The sequence below is a fragment of the Spermophilus citellus genome, assembly GCF_964194105.1.
Source record: "Spermophilus citellus genome assembly, chromosome: 1".
Classification (NCBI taxonomy): Eukaryota; Metazoa; Chordata; class Mammalia; order Rodentia; family Sciuridae; genus Spermophilus; species Spermophilus citellus.
The window spans coordinates 226,979,245-226,999,231 of NC_138182.1; the positions used below are offsets into that span (position 1 = coordinate 226,979,245).

The following is a 19,987-nucleotide window of genomic DNA, read 5'->3' on the forward strand; positions in this document are numbered from 1 at the left end:
ATACTTGCCCACATATAAAGCAGCAAGTAATAAACAGTGGAGAGCAATGTTACTTTAAGACAAGTCACTCTTTTAATTGATCATATGTACATATTTAATGGACTATGAATTAAAGAAGCAGTTTGGAGTAGAAGAAACATTGAACCCCAAATAGGAAGATATTCATTCCAGCTCAATTCTTAACATTTACTTGCTGAGTGACTTTTAGCAAGTTTTATCACTGATACTATTTCTTCATCTCACAGGGAATTTTGAAAATTAACTAAGATAAAAAACATGAGGTACTTTGAAAATAATTAAGTACTTGAAACCATTTGACAATGGCCAGACAATATTCTGAAATGGAATTTACAATCAATACTTAGAGAAGACTCCCCCCCCCTTAAATCTGTCACAGAGGGCTGGGGTTGTGGCTCAGTGGTAGAGTGCTCACGTAGCACGTGCAAGGTCCTGGGTTCAATCCTCGGCACCACATAAAAATAAATAAATAAAATAAAGATATTGTGTCCAACTACAATAAAATATAAATATTAAAAAAAATCTGTGTCATAGAAATAACTATTTGAGTAGAGTTGAGACAGACAATGGCAATAGTCCATGGAACTATTTAAATAAATAATTTGCCAGTTGAATGTAGCAGTGGACAGTTACTAGTAAAGTCCATTGATGAATACTACGATGCTAAAACAATCAGGAATCTAATTTACTTATTTTGTGATATTGGTTTTAACACATGGACTTCTTATTTTAGGAGAGTTTGCCTTTAGTTTTATGAATGACTTAATATCCATTTGAAGGAAGATGTGGTTATCATTCTCAGCATAAGTTGACTTGCTCTACAAATTTAAATCATATTTTGCTTGTTTTACTTTTTTTTCTAGCTTGTTTTACTTTTAATTTATTGGAAATAAATGCTTATGTTCTTCCCCCCAACTTGACTTTGCCTAAGTTTCCTTTTTTATCATGGAACGTAAGTGCAATTCCTTACCCAAACTGTCATTGTTAAATTGCAGAGTCAATGAATATTGTACTTACTAACTTCTTTACTAAGTAGTACAAATTATTAAGTAACTTTAAACAATATGTTCTTATGTTTTGGTTTTCATCAAAGACTTTTTTTTTTTTTTAGTGGTCAGTTATGTTTCCATATTAATCAGAGGAGTCTGCATTCTGTTCCTCTTGTCCTGTTTTCTAGTACAACTAGCACACTGCTACTCATTAGAGGAAGAAATAATGAAACTTGTCAGGGGCAGGTATATTGAGTTAATAAGTAGTCCTCATCTAGCTGTAAGTTCTCAGTGATAATAATGTGCAGTCAATGTTGAGAACCATGGAGAGTGTGACCAACTGTGAAGGTTCAATTAGTTGTTGAACCAGGGAGTTAGTGTTTACCGATCGAGAAAGTTGTTCATTTCTTGATGATGCATGGAATGGAAAGGTAAAGAGAAGAGTGCCCAACAACATTCATGGTTGACATATTGTTGAGTTCTTTTAAGGGGTAGTCACATGTTCATGGGGGTGACAGACTGAAAATAATACGGCAGTGTGGTTCAGTGCACCAGTTTCTGAAGTCAGATGCATTTGGGGTTGAGTACTGGCTTTGCTTATTACTGTCTGTGTGACCTTGGACACATTGCTTAAGTTCACTTAAGCCTGTTCCTCTTCTGCAAAAATAGAAATAATAATAGTACATACTCAAAATTAAATGAGATCATGCAATTAAAGAACTTAACATGATAAGTAACACACAAAAGCAACTCATTAATGATAGCCCGGTTGCTGATATTGCCAGGCACAATCTAGACTTTGGAATTACAAATCTGGTATTGAATGTACTCTGCCACATACAAGCTGAATAGGCTGCTTAACTTCTTAGAAACCTCAGATATATAAAATGGATTTGATACCAACCTCATAGTACTGTTGTGAATATTAAATGAGCTGAAGTATAAGAAGTGCCTGCTTACAGATTGGGTTGAATTTTGACATTTTATCACCCACATCTTTTGTTACCAAACTTTTTTAAAAAATGTTTGTTAGTAAGTTTTTTAGTATTTGTGTATCCTTCTAGTTATCTTAAAGGTCTCCCTGTGCTCTAAGAATACATTTATTTAATTTTTCAAGAACCTATTTTCCATTTTCTTTTTTTTTTTATATTAATTGTCCAGTTCTTAGATGGCAATAAGTTTATAATGCCAGAAAATCAAACTTTTTTAACTTCTTGGCATAATTCTTCCAAGTGATGAATTAGACCATCCCTAATCAATAAATCAAGGATGATTTAAAACCTATGTGTTGCAGGGCATGTGGCCCATATCTGTGATCCCAGCTACTGAGGAAGATGGGGCAGAAGGATCAAGTTCAAGACCAGTCTCAGTAATTTAGTGAGCATCGAAGCAACTTAGATCCTGTCTCAATAAACAAAAAAATAGGGCTCAGAATGTAGCTCAGTGGTAAAGCACCCCTGGGTTCAGTCAGTCCCCCAGTACCAAAAAACAAACAACAACAAAATGTCCAACACCACGGAGCACATGTTGTCTTCCTTGCCCTTCTAACTGATTGAGTTCATTTCCTCAACTAGCTTGAGCTCAGTAGTTTTGATTCCTCCCCCACTTCTTTCTTGATCTAAAACCTCTGACTACTGTATAAAATCCCTTAAAGGACTTTCTGGTTCCACTGATTAATATAGTTTATTTAACAGTCTATTTGATTCTTTGTTGTTTAAAAAATTTCAGTTTTTAAAAGTTATTAACCAGCTGCTTATAGATTTTCCCTTTGTATCTGAATTTTGGTGCAAGTTTTATTAAATAATTATTTTCCTTAAATACCATGCTCTTTTTAGACCACTGGATAGCTCTGGTATTTTGTTTTGTTTTATTTTTCCTTCCTTGCTCATGATAGCATCTTTTTGTAAAAAACAAGTATAGGAGACATTTACTGTGGAAGTCTGCATGGTCAGCAAGTGATTCAACAAATTTCTTAATTTATCTGCTTTTTAAATGAAAATAATACTTGACACCTACTTAAGGGATGTTGGGAAGTTTAGATTTAGACTCTTTTAACTCATTTACTCAATGCTACTGAAATATCTCATTTTTATATTTTCATACTATACTCACACTGTTTTCTAAGATCTGTTAAGATTTTTATAATACTGAAATATGATTTTTACTTTTTTCTTATCTCTTCACTTAAGTATCAAGTATATATTCTTTTTTTAAAAAAATTATTTTTTAGGTGTAGATGGACACAACATAATGCCTTTATTTTTATATAGTGCTGAGGATCGAACCTGGGTTCCACCCATGCTAGGCGAGCACTCTACCGCTGAGCCACAATCCCAGCCCCAAGTATATAGTCTTTATTATGCAGTTTTTTAAATGATTATTTCCCCAGTTTATAGAGATGGATATTTCTATTGGAAATCCACTGTAGCAGGGGCCTAGAGAGTGGACTCTGGAGCCAGATTAGTTGTGTTTGAATCATGGTCTCTGTGCCTCAGTGTATTTATCATATCCACCTGTATTAGTCATCTTTGTCACTATGATCAAAATACCTGACAGGAACAATTTAGAGGAGGAAAGGGTTATTTGGGCTCATTTGTTTCGGTTTCAGAGGCTTTAGTCCATGGTTGGCTGGTCCATTGCTTTGAGCCTGAGATAAGACAGAACTTCATGGTAGAGTGGCAGAGGAAAGCTGCTCAGTTTATGGCAGCTAGAAAGCAGGTGGGGGGAAGTGGGGAGGTGGCGGCGGGCGGGGGGTGTCTTAAGACAAGTATAATCCCCAGGGACACACCACCAGTGACCTATTTCCTCTAACCATGCCCTATCCACCTATAGCTTCTACTACCTCCCAGTAGTCCATCAGGTTATTAATCAATCAAATGGATTAATCCACTGATAAAATTAGATTCCTCATGATCCAGTCATCATTACCCCAAAGCCCTGCCTCTGGACATTCTGATTTGGAGACCAAGCCTTCAATACATGAACTTTTGGGAGGACATTTCAGATGAAACTATAACTCCATAGCGTGTGATTAGTATTAATATGTCATAGAGTTGGGCTGGGGTGGTGGCTCAGTGGTAGAGCGCTCACCTAGCGTATGCGAGGCTCTGGGTTCGATCCTCAATACCATATAAAAATAAAATAAAGATATTGTGTCCAACTACAACTAAAAAATAAATATTTAAAAAAATATGTCATAGAGTTGAGATTAACTTAGTTAACATGTGTAACTGCTTAGAGTACTGGCTGATAATCAAAAAGCAATAGCTGTCACCATTATTGACCAAAAAAATAGAATTTTAGTCTTTAATATTTAAGGACCATAATTTTGGCTCTCTGATACATGACTATCATTCCCCTAACAAACTAGAGGTCCTTTTTTCCCCCTAGTACTGGATATTGAACCCCTCAGGGGTGCTTTATCATTGAACTACATCCCTACCCTTTTATTTTGAGAATAGGGTCTTATTAAATTGCCCACGTTGGCCTCAAACTTGACATCCACTTGTCTTAGCCCCTGAAATAGCTGGGATTACAGGTCTGCACCAGGATGCTAGACTTCGAGCTGCATTTGAGATGCAGGTTGGGCAATTAGGTCTTCTGAGGCTCTTCCTGCCCATATGCAGCCTGATACAGTTTCAAAATCATTTTGTTTAAATTTTTTATTTCTTCTTTTTACTTATATATGAATGTAGAATGTATTTTGACATATATACATGGAATATAACTTCCCATTCTATTGTTGTACATGATGTGGAGTTATGCTGGTCGTGTATTCATATATGAACATGAGAGTTATGTCTGATTCATTCTACTGTCTTTCCATTCCCATCCCCTCTTTCCCTTCTTTCCCTTTAGTCTAATCCATTGAATTTCTGTTCTTCCATCCTTTCTCCCTTATTGTGTTATCTGCATATCAGAGAGAACATTCAGTCTTTTGTTTTTTGGTATTGGCTTATTTCACTTAGCATGATAGTCTTCAGTTCCATCCATTTACCAGCAAATGCCATAATTTTATACTTCTTTATGGCTGAGTAATATTTTAGTGTGAATATGTACCACATTTTCTTTATCCATTCATCTGTTGAAGGGCACCTAGGTGGGTTCCAAAGTTTGGCTATTGTGAATTGAGTTGTTTACAAACATTGATGTGTCTATGTCACTATAGTATGCTGAGTTTAAGTCCTTTTCAAAATCATTTTTATTACAAAACTTAGCTATAGAGCAGAAGATGAACCTCTCTTTCCTCATTTTTAATCGAGTCTTTTAAAATATTTTTGTAGTTATACAGCATGCCTTAATTTTATGTGTTTATTTTTATGTGGTACTGAGGATCGAACCCGGAGCCTCACATGTACAAGGCAAGTGCTCTGCCACTAAGCTACAGCCCCAGCCCTTTAATCATGTCTTCTATCAATTTATACCTCCTTCACAAACTTCCTATTAGCTGTAGGATCTTTACTAACAAGATCTATGAAGTCTTCTTAGCGTCTGCCTTCCTTTTGTATTTACTTTTTGGAATTCTTGTAAGGAAGTTCTTTCCTGACTTCCTAACTGGGTTAGCATAATGTCCTTGAAGCCCCACCTGCCATAGGCATTCTTCACTGATGCAAAGTTGTTCTCTGGGAATGTCCTTATGACTGAGATGCTCTTGTCATTTACTGAGTAGGACTGAGGGGGTCGGGATTGTGACTCAGCAATAGAGGTCTCACCCAGCACATGTGAGGCACTGGGTTGGATCCTCAGCACCACATAAAAATAAATAAATAAAATAAAGACATTGTATTCAATTGTAACTAATAATTATATATATATATATTATGTTAATTTTATATATATATATATAAATATATATATATAAATATATAAATATATATATATATATATATATATATATATATATATATGAATTACCCTGAGTCCTGTATGACTTGTGAGTAGCCCACTAGATGGTCATGAAAGTAGAAAACAGTATTTTTAAGAGTTTTCAGAACCAAGCCCCTAACTCAGTTTTCACTTATATACTTTTGGCAGGGTTATAATACATATGGAATTTTATCAGGATAAAAAATACTGTATTATTGAACGATGATTGTACTTTGTTTTGTTTGGAACTCTACCATGAATTGTTCATAATTTTGGGAAGTTGTGTCACTGGTGGCAACATTTATCACATTTATAGTGATTTAACATATAGGCAGAAACATCTGACTGCTTGGCAAATATTTGTTTGCATTTAGTTGAAATGAGAAGGAAAGAAAAGCTGTGAACCCAGTGGGGGAAAAGCACTTCCCTTTCCTGGAAGAATACATTTGCTTTTCACTTTTCCTATTGCACTCTGTCATAATTCATTCATAGATGGTACATGTATCTCTCTCACTAAAAGAGAATTTGGTGGGGACAGGAACTGTATTTTCTTGCCTTTGAATCGCCAGTGCTCACCAAGCACAAGGTAGTTGCTCAACTTAATATCTATTCAGCTGAATTAATAGCAAAACAATAGTATTCAACAATTTTTTATTTAATCATACTGTGTTAAGCAAAGAGGACAAAAAGACACTGACCTGTTCTAAGGAACACAGACAGACCTGGAAATAATTATAATACAGTTGGACAGTTTCTAGAATGGAAATGGCTGTAAACTATAATTCTGTAATAAAAATACCTTTAAGATCCTAGAAACATGTCACTGAAGAGAAATAGTATTCAGTATCAATCATAATGCCAAAGCAGACTCTCAAGAACTATTTGGAAATACAGTGGATGGAAGTAGCTTTATAGAGTAGAAAGGAATTTGCAAAATGGTTGAATTTGAAGAGGGTATTCCAGACATGAAATCCCTATTCAAAAACTGAGCATAATGAGAGGTGCAGAAAGAATTGTTAGAGCATAAATTTGGGGACTTGAGTTGGAAACTAAGAAATAAACACTGCCCCTAAAGGTGATGGACCATTTCCCCAAGAGCCTTCTTCCATGAATTAGATTTTATCTTGAAGATAATAGAAAACCATTGGCTTAGTTATTAAAACTTCCTTCTTCAACTCATACTCTGTTCTAGGTGCTTATAACCCTAATACAGAGTAAACATAGTCCCATTTTATAGTTGATAAACTGAGGCTTAGAGAGATTAACTTGCACAGGTGAATTGAGAAACTAGGATTCAAACTTGGGTCAGTTGAGCCCATACCTCCTGTCTTGCTATTTAAACTATATATTACATCCCCTCCAGCAGGGAAGAAGCTAGGTATTTTTACTGTCTTCAACTAGTCTTCATTTTTTTTTAAGTTGTTGATGGACCTTTATTTTATTCATTTATTTATATGTGGTGCTGAGAATTGAACCCAGTGTCTCACACATGCTAGGCAAGTGCTCTATCACTGAGCCACAACCCCAGCAGTAGTCTTCATTCTTTATCACATCATTTTCAATTGCAGCAAATTTAAAATTTTAATGTAAATTGTAAATTAGCAGTATGGGACCTAGTATATGATTTGGTCTTCAGAAGATCCACAGTGGTATCCAGTCACTTATATCTTAAAAGCTGCTTTTTATTCTGGTACTATCTTCTATCCACTTATTCTTCAAAGAACTGTCTTTTTGCTTAATGCCTTTTTTACTCACCATTGAGTGTCCCAGCCAATTAGCATGATTTGTATATTCTAAAGGAGAAAAATTTGAAGGACTACTTCCTTGTTATTTATTTATGTTCCTATTTTGGGGGACATTCAGTATGCAAAATAAATACCTTGTGTAGTAATGATTTAAAATTGATTAAAAATCAGATTTAAATCTTGATATTTAATATATTGTTTATTATATAAATAAATGATTTCTACTTCATATAATAATACTGGTGTGTTGGTTAATTTGAATTACTTCAGATGTTATCTAATTAACCTTACAATAGCTCTGGCTACAGAAATAAGATTCTTACTAATTTTAGTGGCTATTAAAATGTAAGTTCAGGAGATGGCTAGTGGTGATGGTTGTACAACAATGGGAATATACTTAATGCCACTAAACTGTACATGGAAAACAGTGAATTTTGTGTATGTATATTTTATCACAGGTTGTTTTTTGTTTTTTTTTTGTTTTGTTTTGTTTTTTTTGTACTGGGGATTGAACTCAGGGGCACTCAACCACTGAGCCACATCCCCAGCCCTATTTTACATCTCATCTAGTTGTTTAGCACTTCGCTATTGCTGAGGCCGGCTTTGAACTCAAGATCCTCCTGTCTTGGCCTCCTGAGCTGCTGGGATTTCTGGTGTGCTCCACCAAACCCGGCCTTATCACATTTTTTTTTTTATAAGATTAGATACAGAAGTTCAAAGTGTCCTGAGGTCTCTCTTCAAGTCAAATATTATCAGTCAAGTATTTTTGAGAGCCTTTGTTACAGATAGTTTGAATCAGATATAGGAAAACACCATCCTATCAACATAGTCTGATCAAATTAGATATTCTTAATGCTAAACTTTTCAAAAAAGAAAAATAATCCTATTTATTTTAGTGCAGGGATAAAGAGGGAAGCATGGTATGACCTGATATTATGGTGCAGCAATCATTAGGATGGATATGATTAAGATGCTTTTCAAACTTGACCTCTGTTGGTCCCTGGGTTTAGTTTCTGTTCAAAAGTACAACAGAACGTGAAAGTGGACTTTCAAATGTCATCTCAACAGGTAGGTTTTGTTCAAACTCAAAACTAAGACTAAGGCCCAGACTCTTAGGTTCCCCACCACTACTAGTAACAAGAAATTAAATTGTTATTCAAAAAATTCAAAGAACAACCTAGGTGATATGAAATACTCATATTGTTGGTAAGTATGAATTGCATAACTTTTTGGAAAGTAATCTGGTAATAACTGTTAGGTTGACTTAATAATGCCACAGGGTTGCCACTACTGTGTAGGAACAATGATACAAGAATTTTTTTGCTGTGTTTTTCATAGTGGCAAAAAAAGTAGAGGCACTCTGGAAGTCGGTCAGGAAGTAGTTGGACAAATTATGCTCTATTCATTATAAAGACCAAAGTGCATCTATTAAAAAGTGAGTGAAATCCATGTGTGTTGAGGTGGAATAATGACCACACTATATTATATGTGAAAATGTTGTTGGGCTAGTGTGATATGAACTATAAAAAAAATTAAGAGTAAAAGTATACTGTTTGAGAATAGAGAAAGGTGTAGAAGGATTCATATCAAACTGTTAAAGATGTCTTACAGAGAAGTAAGCTTTGCCAGTAGTATTGAATTAACTTTCCTTGTTTGATCATGTTGTTTGGTTTATAATAATGTGGCTTTTGTTACTTTTTAAAAGTTTTTTAAGTTAAAAGATGGAAGGGGAGAAATGTGTAGTGATAGAATGGGCACGAGAGAGATTGGCACTAGTTAATGATCTCCATATTAAGCGCAAGGTGTTGGTCACACAGGTGTACTCACTTTGTAACAATCCATCTAGATGTTTGTACAAACTTGTGTCTATATTATCAATTAAACATTTATAAAAATTATAACAGCAATACAATGGAATAGTTATGTTTTATTAAAATATTTTATTAACTATGTAACAAAGTCAAGCTAGAAACAGCCCCATTTTTATAAAATAGAGTGTACATATAAACAGAATGGAGGCTGAGATAAAAGTACAGCAATATCAATAAATATGTCTAGATGATGATCGTAGTTTTTTGGTTTTTTTGTTTTTAACAACAATTTAGGACTGAGGACGTAGCTCAGTGGTAAAGCACCCCTGGATTCAATCCCTGCTACCCCCTCAAAGAAGAGTTTTCTGGGTTATTTAGGAAGTCAATAGAAGGTGGTAGGCAAAGTCAGATTACAGGATATTAAGCAGAAGATAAAGGTGAAGAAGAGAGGAAAGAACATGAAAGAAAGAAAGAGAAAGAAAGAAAGAAAAGCTAACTAGAGAGCTATAGCAAGAAATTTTTCTTTTAACCTTTGCTAGGACTTTTACTAATTTCACCTGTCACACTGTCACGTAAAAGTCAATATTAAAAATATCTCCTTTATCAAGTTCAATTTGGCTTTGTAAAATAATTCATGCTTGATACTTAAGTTTGTCGTTTTTGTTTAATCATTTCACTTTAATAAAAGTGTGTCATTGATATAATAGTTTCAGTTGACTAGCACTTGCAACTTGTAGTAGCTTAAGACACCAGACTTTACTCACAGTCTATACTGAATAACAATAGTAATTTACGTGAAGATACTGTAATTAAACACCATCCGATTGTAAAATTACACTTGCTTTTTTTCTTCAGCCCTAATTCCTTAGTTGGGGAATGTAGTTAGTTCCTGATGAAATTTCACCTACTGAGTTCAAAAGTTGAAGTTTATGAAAGAATGAAATTTTAGCCAAATTCTACAAAGGTTGCATATAATGTTCTCGAAGTGTGGGTTGTGGTTATTAATGTAGCTTCATTAGTTTAAATATTTAATATCAGAAAGAGTAACATTTTTATTCTCACTAGTTATGGTTGACCCGTCAGGGGAATTAACTGCCCCCCCACCCATTTCAATCATTCGTCTTTTTTCCACCATGTTTACTTAACATAATGACCCAAGACGGATTTCTTCAGGTGTTTTGAAGACGTTTTAATAAGGACTTGACTTTTGATTACCTTTAAATCAGTAGTACTCTGAACAGAATGAATTGAGTTGGAGAAATCTGCGTGGCACTAGGACCCAGGGGGCTCCCGTGAGCGGATCTTGGGGCCAGATTGCAAATTCGCGGTGACTCAGTCTGGTCGGCTCCTTGCGCTCGGCGGCCGCGGCGGCAGCAGCGGCAGCAGCAGACGTTGGCGGCCGAGCTGCTAAGAGCAGTTCCGCCGGGCTTCACTGTCCGAGACTTCCTTTGGGGCATCCCAGGCAGGTCCGAGGCGTCTAGGGCGATATGGGGTGGTCGTGGTGGGGAAAGGAGGTTGCTCTGCGCGGGCAGCCCTCCGGCCTGTGCACGGGGAGTAACATTTGCTCCGTCTCTTCCTGTGTCTGGCTTTATTTGCAGCAAACCAAGATGGAGTATGAGTGGAAACCTGACCAGCAAGGGCTTCAGCAAATCCTGCAGCTGCTGAAGGAGTCCCAGTCCCCAGACACCACCATCCAGAGGACCGTGCAACAAGTATCCTTCCCAAGGCCTGCCCGCCGCCCGCGCGGCTTGCCGGGCTCCTCGCGCCCGGGGGTTCGCCGCCCCTCCCCCCGGCCCGCTCCCCGCCCGCCTGCGCGGGGAGGCCGGCTGCCGCGGCCCCTGCCCTGCGCCTCGCGCACGCGGCCCTCGCGCCCTACCGGGGCGCCGCCGCGTGGGGCTCGCCTCCGAGCGGCCGGCTTCCGGGCCGCCGCCCGAGATCGCGACATGTGCGCGGCCGGGCCGCCACGTCCCCGCCCGCCGCAGACCTGCCGAGGGGGTGGGGAGCGGCGCGGCGGGAGCGGCCCGGGCCCACACAATGCGCCCCGCGGGGTGGGGGCGGCAGCGCCAGCGCGCGAGGCCCGGTGGAGGGAGCTTGCGAGAGCGGAGCTGCACGACCGCTGGCCGGCTAGGGATGGGTGGAGCTGGCGCGGGGTTTGAACTGCTACGGGGTTGGGCTTGGGGTTTTCTCCAGGGCCCTTTCCCTGAAGGGTATGAAGAGCTGCAGGTGGAAGAAAGGGGTCTCTGCTGGGGTCTCATTCCGGGCTGCTTGTGTTAACACCTGTTGCGAGCTCCCTAACTCTCAAATGAGATTTTATTTTTAAAGCTTTGGCCCAACCTGTCGGTGCAATTACCTAATTGGTTATGGAGTGTGCTGTTGTAGCGGTCCTGTTGCTACAGTTTTAGAATCAGAAAAGGTGGAAAAGAAGCGGCAAAACAACCGCTGTGTATGATAACTTCTGAGGTGCCCTAAACTGCGCAGAAGCCCTTACTGGGTCCAGTAAAAGAAACAGATTCACTTAACCAGATCATGAGTAACCTTTTTACCCGTGGCCTGTTAAGCCCAAAGAAGTTAATTCTTTAAAAATCTTAAGTCTGTTATTTTTATTGTCATTAAGCAGCAAATTACTTAATCTGGAATTTGGTAAGCTCTTTCGTATTTGAGTTTGTTTAAATTTAAGACACTAAAGTTAAGGTTTTATTTATCAGAGTTTCAAAGAAGTACTGCATTGCTGTAACCTAAAGCCTCCAATAAATGAATTAAGTATACTCAGCTTCTTGATTAATGTAACACTGTCCTTTTAAAAATGGAGGGGATAATAATTTAGATCTGCTTGAATTTTTTTTTTTTTTTTACACTTTTCTGTTTTGATACTGCTGGTACTAAAGAAAGAACAGTAGTTCGGGATATATTGGAACTTTTATCAGAACTCTGTTATGGCTCGGTCTTAATGTTGTCAAAGCTCTGTGACTGATAGAAGTTGACATTTAATTGTAGGTATTGTTTGCCACAATTATTAAGATTCTTAAGTTAGTCAGAATTGCATTGTAATTTCTTGTTTTACTATGTTCATTAAGTACCTTTTATACATCCCAGTACTGTTCTTGGTCGGTTCTAGTAGTCATTTTACAGTTTATTGTGTACATGAAAAAAAAAAAAAACCTATATATCCTCTGAGTAAGAGCAAAGTGAATTGTTGTTCTTAAGAAAGGAGAACAGTATTTTAATTAAAAATAATATGCTCTGCTTTATATTTTCACAGTGCTAATAATGAACTCTGTTCTTTTGTGTCTTCTAAGGATATAATGTATTTAATTATTGTTTTGTATAGGCTTGAGCACTTTTTGAAAGACTGTTACAGTAGCATAAATAAGTATAGCTTCAAGTTGTAAGAAAGTAAGCCTTATCAGGAAATATAGAAAATTTATTATATCAGTACACTGTTAATCCTGACCATTCACCAAAACAAGTAATCGTTGTCTGGGTTTTTCTTGGAGAAAGTAATTATACCTCAGAATTTTACTAGAGACTGTGTTTGATTAGAATTTATATTCAGTCTTTTATCCATTTTGAGAGTAGACACAAATGTGATATACCTCACATTTGTATCAGGGATTTAATCAGATTTAAGTCCATTCAGTAAAAAATATTTTCATCTTCCTGTGTAGTAAAATAGTTGGTGAATGTATTAAGGGTTGAGAGTCAGGGCTTGAAGAAAAAAATGTAGAGCATTATGCCACATATCTGCCAGCCTTGGTAACATACCTGCAAATTTGTGTCACCAGACATGTTAGATCTTTGGGGAAAGGGGTTATAGAACTATTCTATATTGCTGACTTTTTATAGGGTTTAGTTTTGGTGTATAGGTTTAGGCATAAATGGCATTTTTTTTCTTAAATATCCCCCCTTCCATTAAAAGCCTGTTTTATTAAGTTAATTTCCCTAAATGCTCTTCACCTTTAAAAAAACTTGTTCTCGTTTTTATGAAATGTTTTTCTTTTTTTGTATTTTATACTGAAATAACTTCTTCGGTGGGCCCCCCCCCCTTTTCATTCTCTGATGTTGGGGATTGAACCCAGGGCTTCATGCATGCTAGGCAAACAATCAACTGAGCTATATCCCCATCCTTTGGCCTTAATGTTTTAAAATTGTTAAATCTTAAGAATTTTATTTTGAAAAATAGTTTTGCCATATTGAGCATGCTGAAGCTGGAACATATGTTGTGTTGAATATAATTGATCTAATTTTAGGTGTAAAAGCACCTAAGGATTTTAACAAACACTAGTGTGCTTTTGAACTACACTATCAATAATTAGATTTAACAAGATATCTTAATCTCAGTAAAAAGTGGAAAACAAAAAATATCACAGAAAATACTCTTGATTATTAGATTTTAAAATGCTTAATTTCTTCCTTGGATTACACAAAGAAGTTTCCTTAACTACTATTTGTTCTAGAAACTGGAACAACTCAATCAATATCCAGATTTTAACAACTACCTGATTTTTGTTCTTACAAAATTAAAATCTGAAGGTAAGTAGGGTTTGTGTTGATAACTATTTGAAAGTGTCTCTAAGACACTGTGAAGACATTTTGGGAATTATTTATTTCAAATAATTTCATTTTGTATTAACCACATGCTTAATATACATGTGATATGTAGAGTCTTAGAGTTACTACTCTTTAAGCTTTAAAATGTTTAATAAACATTCAGTTGTTCGTGGGTATTTATATAATAAATTCATTCTTTGCAAATGAAGAATATGTTACAAGTCTACCTTGGGTGTTTTGCTTCATTCCATATACAGAAATATAATAAAAATTGATTTGTTTCAGTATACAGATTGAAGTCGAGATTTAATTAACTGAATTCATGTTCATTATAAGAAAAAATTAAAGTTATGTAGCCAAAGTAAATTATTTATCAGATAATTATTGATGATCTCTTTAGTTGTGTATGTCTACACTCTTTTAAATAACTATATTTTATTTTTTAAGTTATTTAATCAAAAAACAAACAACCAGGTGCAATGGTGCATGCCTATAATCCCAGCTACCTAAGAGGCTAAAGCAAGAGAATCTCAAATTCAAAGCCAGCCTGAGCAACTTATTGAGACCCTGTCTTAAAAATAAAATTTTGAAAAGGGTTGGGGATGCAGCTCAATGGTAAAACACTGGACTAGCATGCATGAGGTCCTGACTTAATCCTCAGTCCCATAGGGAAACATTTTATAAAAAATGATATCATTCTCTTTATAAATAAATTTGTAACTTTTAAAAAACTTTTTAATAGTATACATGAAACTTTTTCATTAATTTACAATTTTAAATTCTTAACAGTTTAAAGGCCAACAACTTTGATTTTTTTTTTTTTTAAATGTGACAGTCATTTGCTTATTTCTAATACAGGTAGTATAGTCCTGTGAACTTTATTTCATAAATATTTATTGAGCACCTCTGTCAGGCAGTTTGAGTACTGAGTATTCCCTTCCTGGAATATTGTTAGACCATAGAAGATACTCAGTATTGATAACTGACTGGCCTTTAATGAAAGTACTGTCCCCTATTGAATGATTAGTGTTTTAGAAGCCATAGTAAAAACACGGCACTTGGAGTTGTGAAATAACGAGTTTTATTTAGACTCTGACACCATTTAACCTCCACTTGCTTCTTTCAGCTATAAAATGCCTGTTAGAGGAGATTTCAGCTCCATACTCTAGCAGGTTGTATTTAGATTTTGATAATTCATATTCATTACAGTGATTTCTTTTGAATCATTTTCAGATGATTTGCTGGTTAATTTTGTGGGTTTTGTGATTGAAAAACATAGTAGGGAATTTAAAACTCTAAATCTAGCTTTTGAAAAACTAGGAATTCTCTCAACATATCTTAATCAGCAATAAATGTTCTAGTTTGATGGTATGTTTATGATACATTGTTTATTTATTTTGGCTGTATCAGGGGTCGAACCTGGGACCTCATACATACCAGGCAAGTACTCTACTGCTGAACAACATTCAACCCCCTTTTTTCTCAATATAAAGATTGTTCCCCGCAGTAGTGTAACACTTGGTATTTCTACTTGTATGGGCCTATCAATTTTTTCCCCCCAGAAGATTAGAACATAGGTTCAACGTATCTAATTTTTCTTTAAAAAGAATTAGTAATAATGTTAGCATTGTGTCCATTCACATAACAGAAGGAATATGTAAGTAATATCTTTAAATGAAAATGCTTATTTAGTAAATTTATTGCTGAATCATGGAGAAGGAATTCTAGATCTGGAGATCTGAGATGAACTCACTTTACAGATGAGCAAATTGAGGGACTGTGAAGTACAATGTTAAGTTGGCTTTTTTAAACATTTGGACAGAAGCTATATACTTTTAATGTTAAATTGTTTCACTTTGTGTTATTTATTAACTCTTCAACTTGTGACTTATAAAAGTGATGTGTACCTCTTGTAAACAAATATGCATGCCATTTAATTACATGGCTAAATTATTTTGCTAATATAGTAATAAGCTTATCGCTTGAGGAAGTTAAATATCTGTTCAATTTATTTCACAGCTGTTTTAAACTTAAGAGTTTAGAAGTGTTTTCCTTTTAAGATATTTGCTGAAATGAGTTGTGAATGGAAAGAAATTTTTAGATGAAATAGAGCTCTTAGGTTATATTGCTGTGATGACCCAAATAGGGTTTATATGCTGAGAAACTTTACTCTTTTTGCCTCTATATGTGCTTTATACTTGAAGATTTCAATGGCAGTCAGTTGGGGAGCATAATACTAACTAGAACAAAATCAAGGTATTTACTTAACATATGAAGATGGCTGAAGCAGTAGTATTAATAGCAATCTGTTCAACATGCTGGCTTTTACACCTGCTCTTTCAGCCCTTTCAGAGGAAGGTAATACTGTAGAGTGATTCAGAGTGTATGCTCTGGAGCCAAACTACTGAGGTTGATAATTTGGTTTCCTCACATGTTGAGGAAGTTGGCCTTGTGTAACTTTGGCCAGGCCTAAGTTTTTTCCCTTATACAGAGGGGTTAATAATATCTGTCTCAAGGTTTTAAGAATTAAATGCAGAATACTTGAAAAGCATTTAGCAGTGTTTAGTACATAATAAGCATTTAGAAAATGTTAACTATTAAATATTGGTGATGGTGGTGCCAATTTGTAGACCATAGTTTAAATTTATTTATTTAACTTATTTAATTGTAAAATGTTTTTGTTTATTTTGCCTTTTTTTTTAAGGCTCACAGGCAAGTGAAAAACATAAATTATGGCAATTATTATGTGAAAGTAACCCCATGTGTTATATTTGATGTCTGTTTAATTTTTAATTGGATATTTTTAGTGACTTAATACTTTGAGATCTATGATGATGTTTATATCAGATAACAAAGCTTTAGTACAGTGGCCATATATAAACTAACTCTTAAACCATATTAGTGGTTCTCAAAAAGGAGCAATTTGGCCTCCCTAGGAGACATCTGACATTACCTAGAAATACTTTTGTATGGCCAGTGATGCATCTAATTGTCTTAATAATGTACAGAGTAGTGCCCCAAACAAAGAATTATCCTTTAAATGTCAGTAGTGCCAGGGTCAAGAAATCTTAAAACTATATTATAGAGCTATTTTTTTATAATTGATTTTTTTAAAAACTGGTTATAACAAAATAAATTGGAATGTTGCAATCAACCATTAAATAAGAAATGATTTTGAAGTTGTTCCTGGCATGTTTTGAGATGAAAACTACTTTAAAACTCAATGCTATTTTTTATTACAGATGAACCCACAAGATCATTGAGTGGCCTCATTTTGAAGAATAACGTGAAAGCACATTTTCAGAACTTCCCAAATGGTGTGACAGACTTTATTAAAAGTGAATGTTTAAATAATATTGGTGACGCCTCTCCTCTGATCAGAGCCACTGTAGGTAAGCTACATTACAAAAAGTTGACTAATCCCAATTAGATAGTTTTCAGAGGTAACAAATCATTTTCATTGGAATTTTCTTTGTTCATTTCATGTTAAATTATGATGGAGATGTTTTTATTACCATTTAAGTGCTTTTGAAAAAGTGTTAACTGTTACATTAAAAGCTCTTTTACCACTGAGACCAAAGTCATTGGTAGTTGCTTAATCAATGTTAGTTCAAGTGGAGCATCAACAAGTGATATTTAGGCCTTTTCTTTGACTCTGCAAGTTGGAGTTTCTTATTTTCTATGTTGTGTAATGCTTTTTCATGCCAAGAAAACCCTCCTATAAAAACAATCTAAGTATAGAATTCTACATATTTACTATTTTTTTCCACTTGTTTCTAATATTTGTCTCGTCTGTACGTAATTCATTGGCAATTGTTAGTCTTTTCTGAGTGTATTCTTAAAGCATACCTTCTATCGGTTCATATATTAAATGTTTAATTACAATAACTGCTGTAAACCAGTTTGGGAACACAAAACTAGCTATTAGCAAGAACACATATCAATGGGTAGCAGTAGAAATAGGAAGTACTCCAGAGCAGCCTACTAATAGGCAGTGTTCAGTGTGCCGTGGGTTTAAGCAGCTGTATTTTATAAGGACCTAGTAAATTGCCGTTAATCTAGCATGTTGGTCAAATAGAAGTCAGTTAAACTCACTGAGTTTATTTAGTTTTGTATATTATGGTCTTTCAGGTTTGAAATGTATTGTTTGTCTCTTAAAAAGCAGAGATTCATTTGGGAGAATGATTGCTTTGCATGCATAAGGCCATGGGTTCAATCCCCAGCACCACCAAAAAAATTAAATAAAAGGTGAATAAAGAATTTTTTTTTTTTTAAAGAGAGAGTGAGAGAGGAGAGAGAGAAGGGGGGGGGGAATTTTTAATATTTATTTTTTAGTTCTCGGTGGACACAACATCTTTTGTTGGTATGTGGTGCTGAGGATCGAACCCGGGCCGCACGCATGCCAGGCGAGCGCGCTACCGCTTGAGCCACATCTCCAGCCCCTGAATAAAGAATTTTTAAGTATCTAGCTAAATCTAAATAAAAAGCAGAGATTCTTTGATTTCCCCTCCGGACAGTCTCATATTAAAAAGAGTGCTATTGTTAACATTGGCTTCAAATTTGATCGGTAGAAGATAATTATAGTTTGAGGAAAAGGACTTCCTAGGTAACTTTAACATATCCCCATATATCTTCTCAAGGCTTTACTTCTTGGTAGAGAAGTAAAGAATGGTAGAGTCTGCTAGCCTTTTCTATATAAAATCAGGGAGAGAAATCTTCATAGATGTGGTCAAATGGGATTTTAAAAGAAGTAGATTTCCTTAGAAGGCAATTCTGCTGAGAGGAAAGGAGAGGGAGGGCAAGATATAGAAATTAAATACAAAATAGTTTTTCCTAAACTGTATTTCATTATAAACTTATCATTTTGTCCAAACTACAGTTCTTTGTGCCTTAAATTTGAAAGGTTGGAAGTAATAGTATTGGGGAGAGGAAAATTGATATTCCAGGGAATGCTGGAATTTTTTTTTTTTTTTTTAGTCTTCCATAAGAGTTTTAGAGTATGTTTGCAACTGGGTTTATATTAGAAATGTTTTTTTCTTATACTGGGAATCAAGCCTACAGTATTGTGCATATTAAACACACACACTACCACTGAACTACATCACTAGCCCAGAATTATTTAAATACTTGAAAGTGTCTTCTGATATCTTATTTTGAAACAAATGAAATTGGCATACATAGATGTAATTTTTATTTCTTGGTATTTGTAGAATATGAAAGATCTTTGGTGTTTTGGTTCTGATTTATGTTATGTATATAAATATCCTAATTGTGAGAGACCACACCTCAGTTTTCAATATAGAAACCAATGAGGTAGTAATTTGTTTTACTCTGCTTCACTAAAAATGAGTGAATAAACTTCAGACATAACTGCAATATATTCCAAAAGACGCTTAATGGAATTTGATAAGAAACAGTTTGGATTGTGAAGGTGGAAGGTGTGGATAGAGGTATAGATGAAACAGTGATTGAGTGTATATTAATGACTATTGTTGAAGATGGGTAGTGGATACATTTAATTATTTTGTTTTTCAATATTATGTACAGGTTAAACATCCCTTATCCAAAATGCTTAGAATTAGAAGTGTTTTCAGATTTCAAACATTTTTGGATTTTGAAATATTTGCATATACTTTATTAGTTGAACATCCGTTATCTAAAATTTGAACTGCTACAAAATCTGAATCATTTTTTGTTTTGTTTTGGTACTGAGGATTGAACCCAGGGTGCTTTACAACTAAGCTACTTTTTTCTATCTATCTAGCTAGTTAGCTATTATTTATTTTATTTATATTTTTAAGACATGGTCTAACTAAGTTGCAGAGACTGGCCTCAAACTTACAATCCTCTTGCCTCAACCTCCTGAGTCACTGGGATTACAGTCATACACCACTGCAGCCAGCTCAAAATCTGAATCTTTGTCAGCATTCAAAAAGTTTTAAGTATGAATTTTCAGATTAAGGATGCTCAACTTGTATATTGAGGTTTTCTATTTTCAAAAATGTCTATA

The 19,987-nt window shown here is 35.4% G+C and overlaps 1 protein-coding gene across 6 annotated transcripts in view; it reads left to right on the forward strand.

Moving 5' to 3' along the window:
* The window catches only part of TNPO1 (transportin 1), an 85,917-nt gene that overhangs the window by 20,688 nt on the left and 45,242 nt on the right, over window positions 1-19,987 (forward strand). For 3 of the 6 annotated variants that reach the window (XR_014022966.1, XM_081301279.1, XM_081301283.1), the window contains exons 1-3: window positions 10,902-11,141; window positions 13,884-13,959; window positions 17,220-17,369. Coding sequence is in view for 5 of the 6 variants with exons in the window: in XM_081301279.1 (XP_081157405.1) it covers window positions 10,917-11,141; window positions 13,884-13,959; window positions 17,220-17,369 (451 nt within the window). In the remaining variant the exon portion in view is untranslated. The other 3 variants (XM_081301282.1, XM_081301281.1, XM_081301280.1) reach the window with 3 other exon arrangements.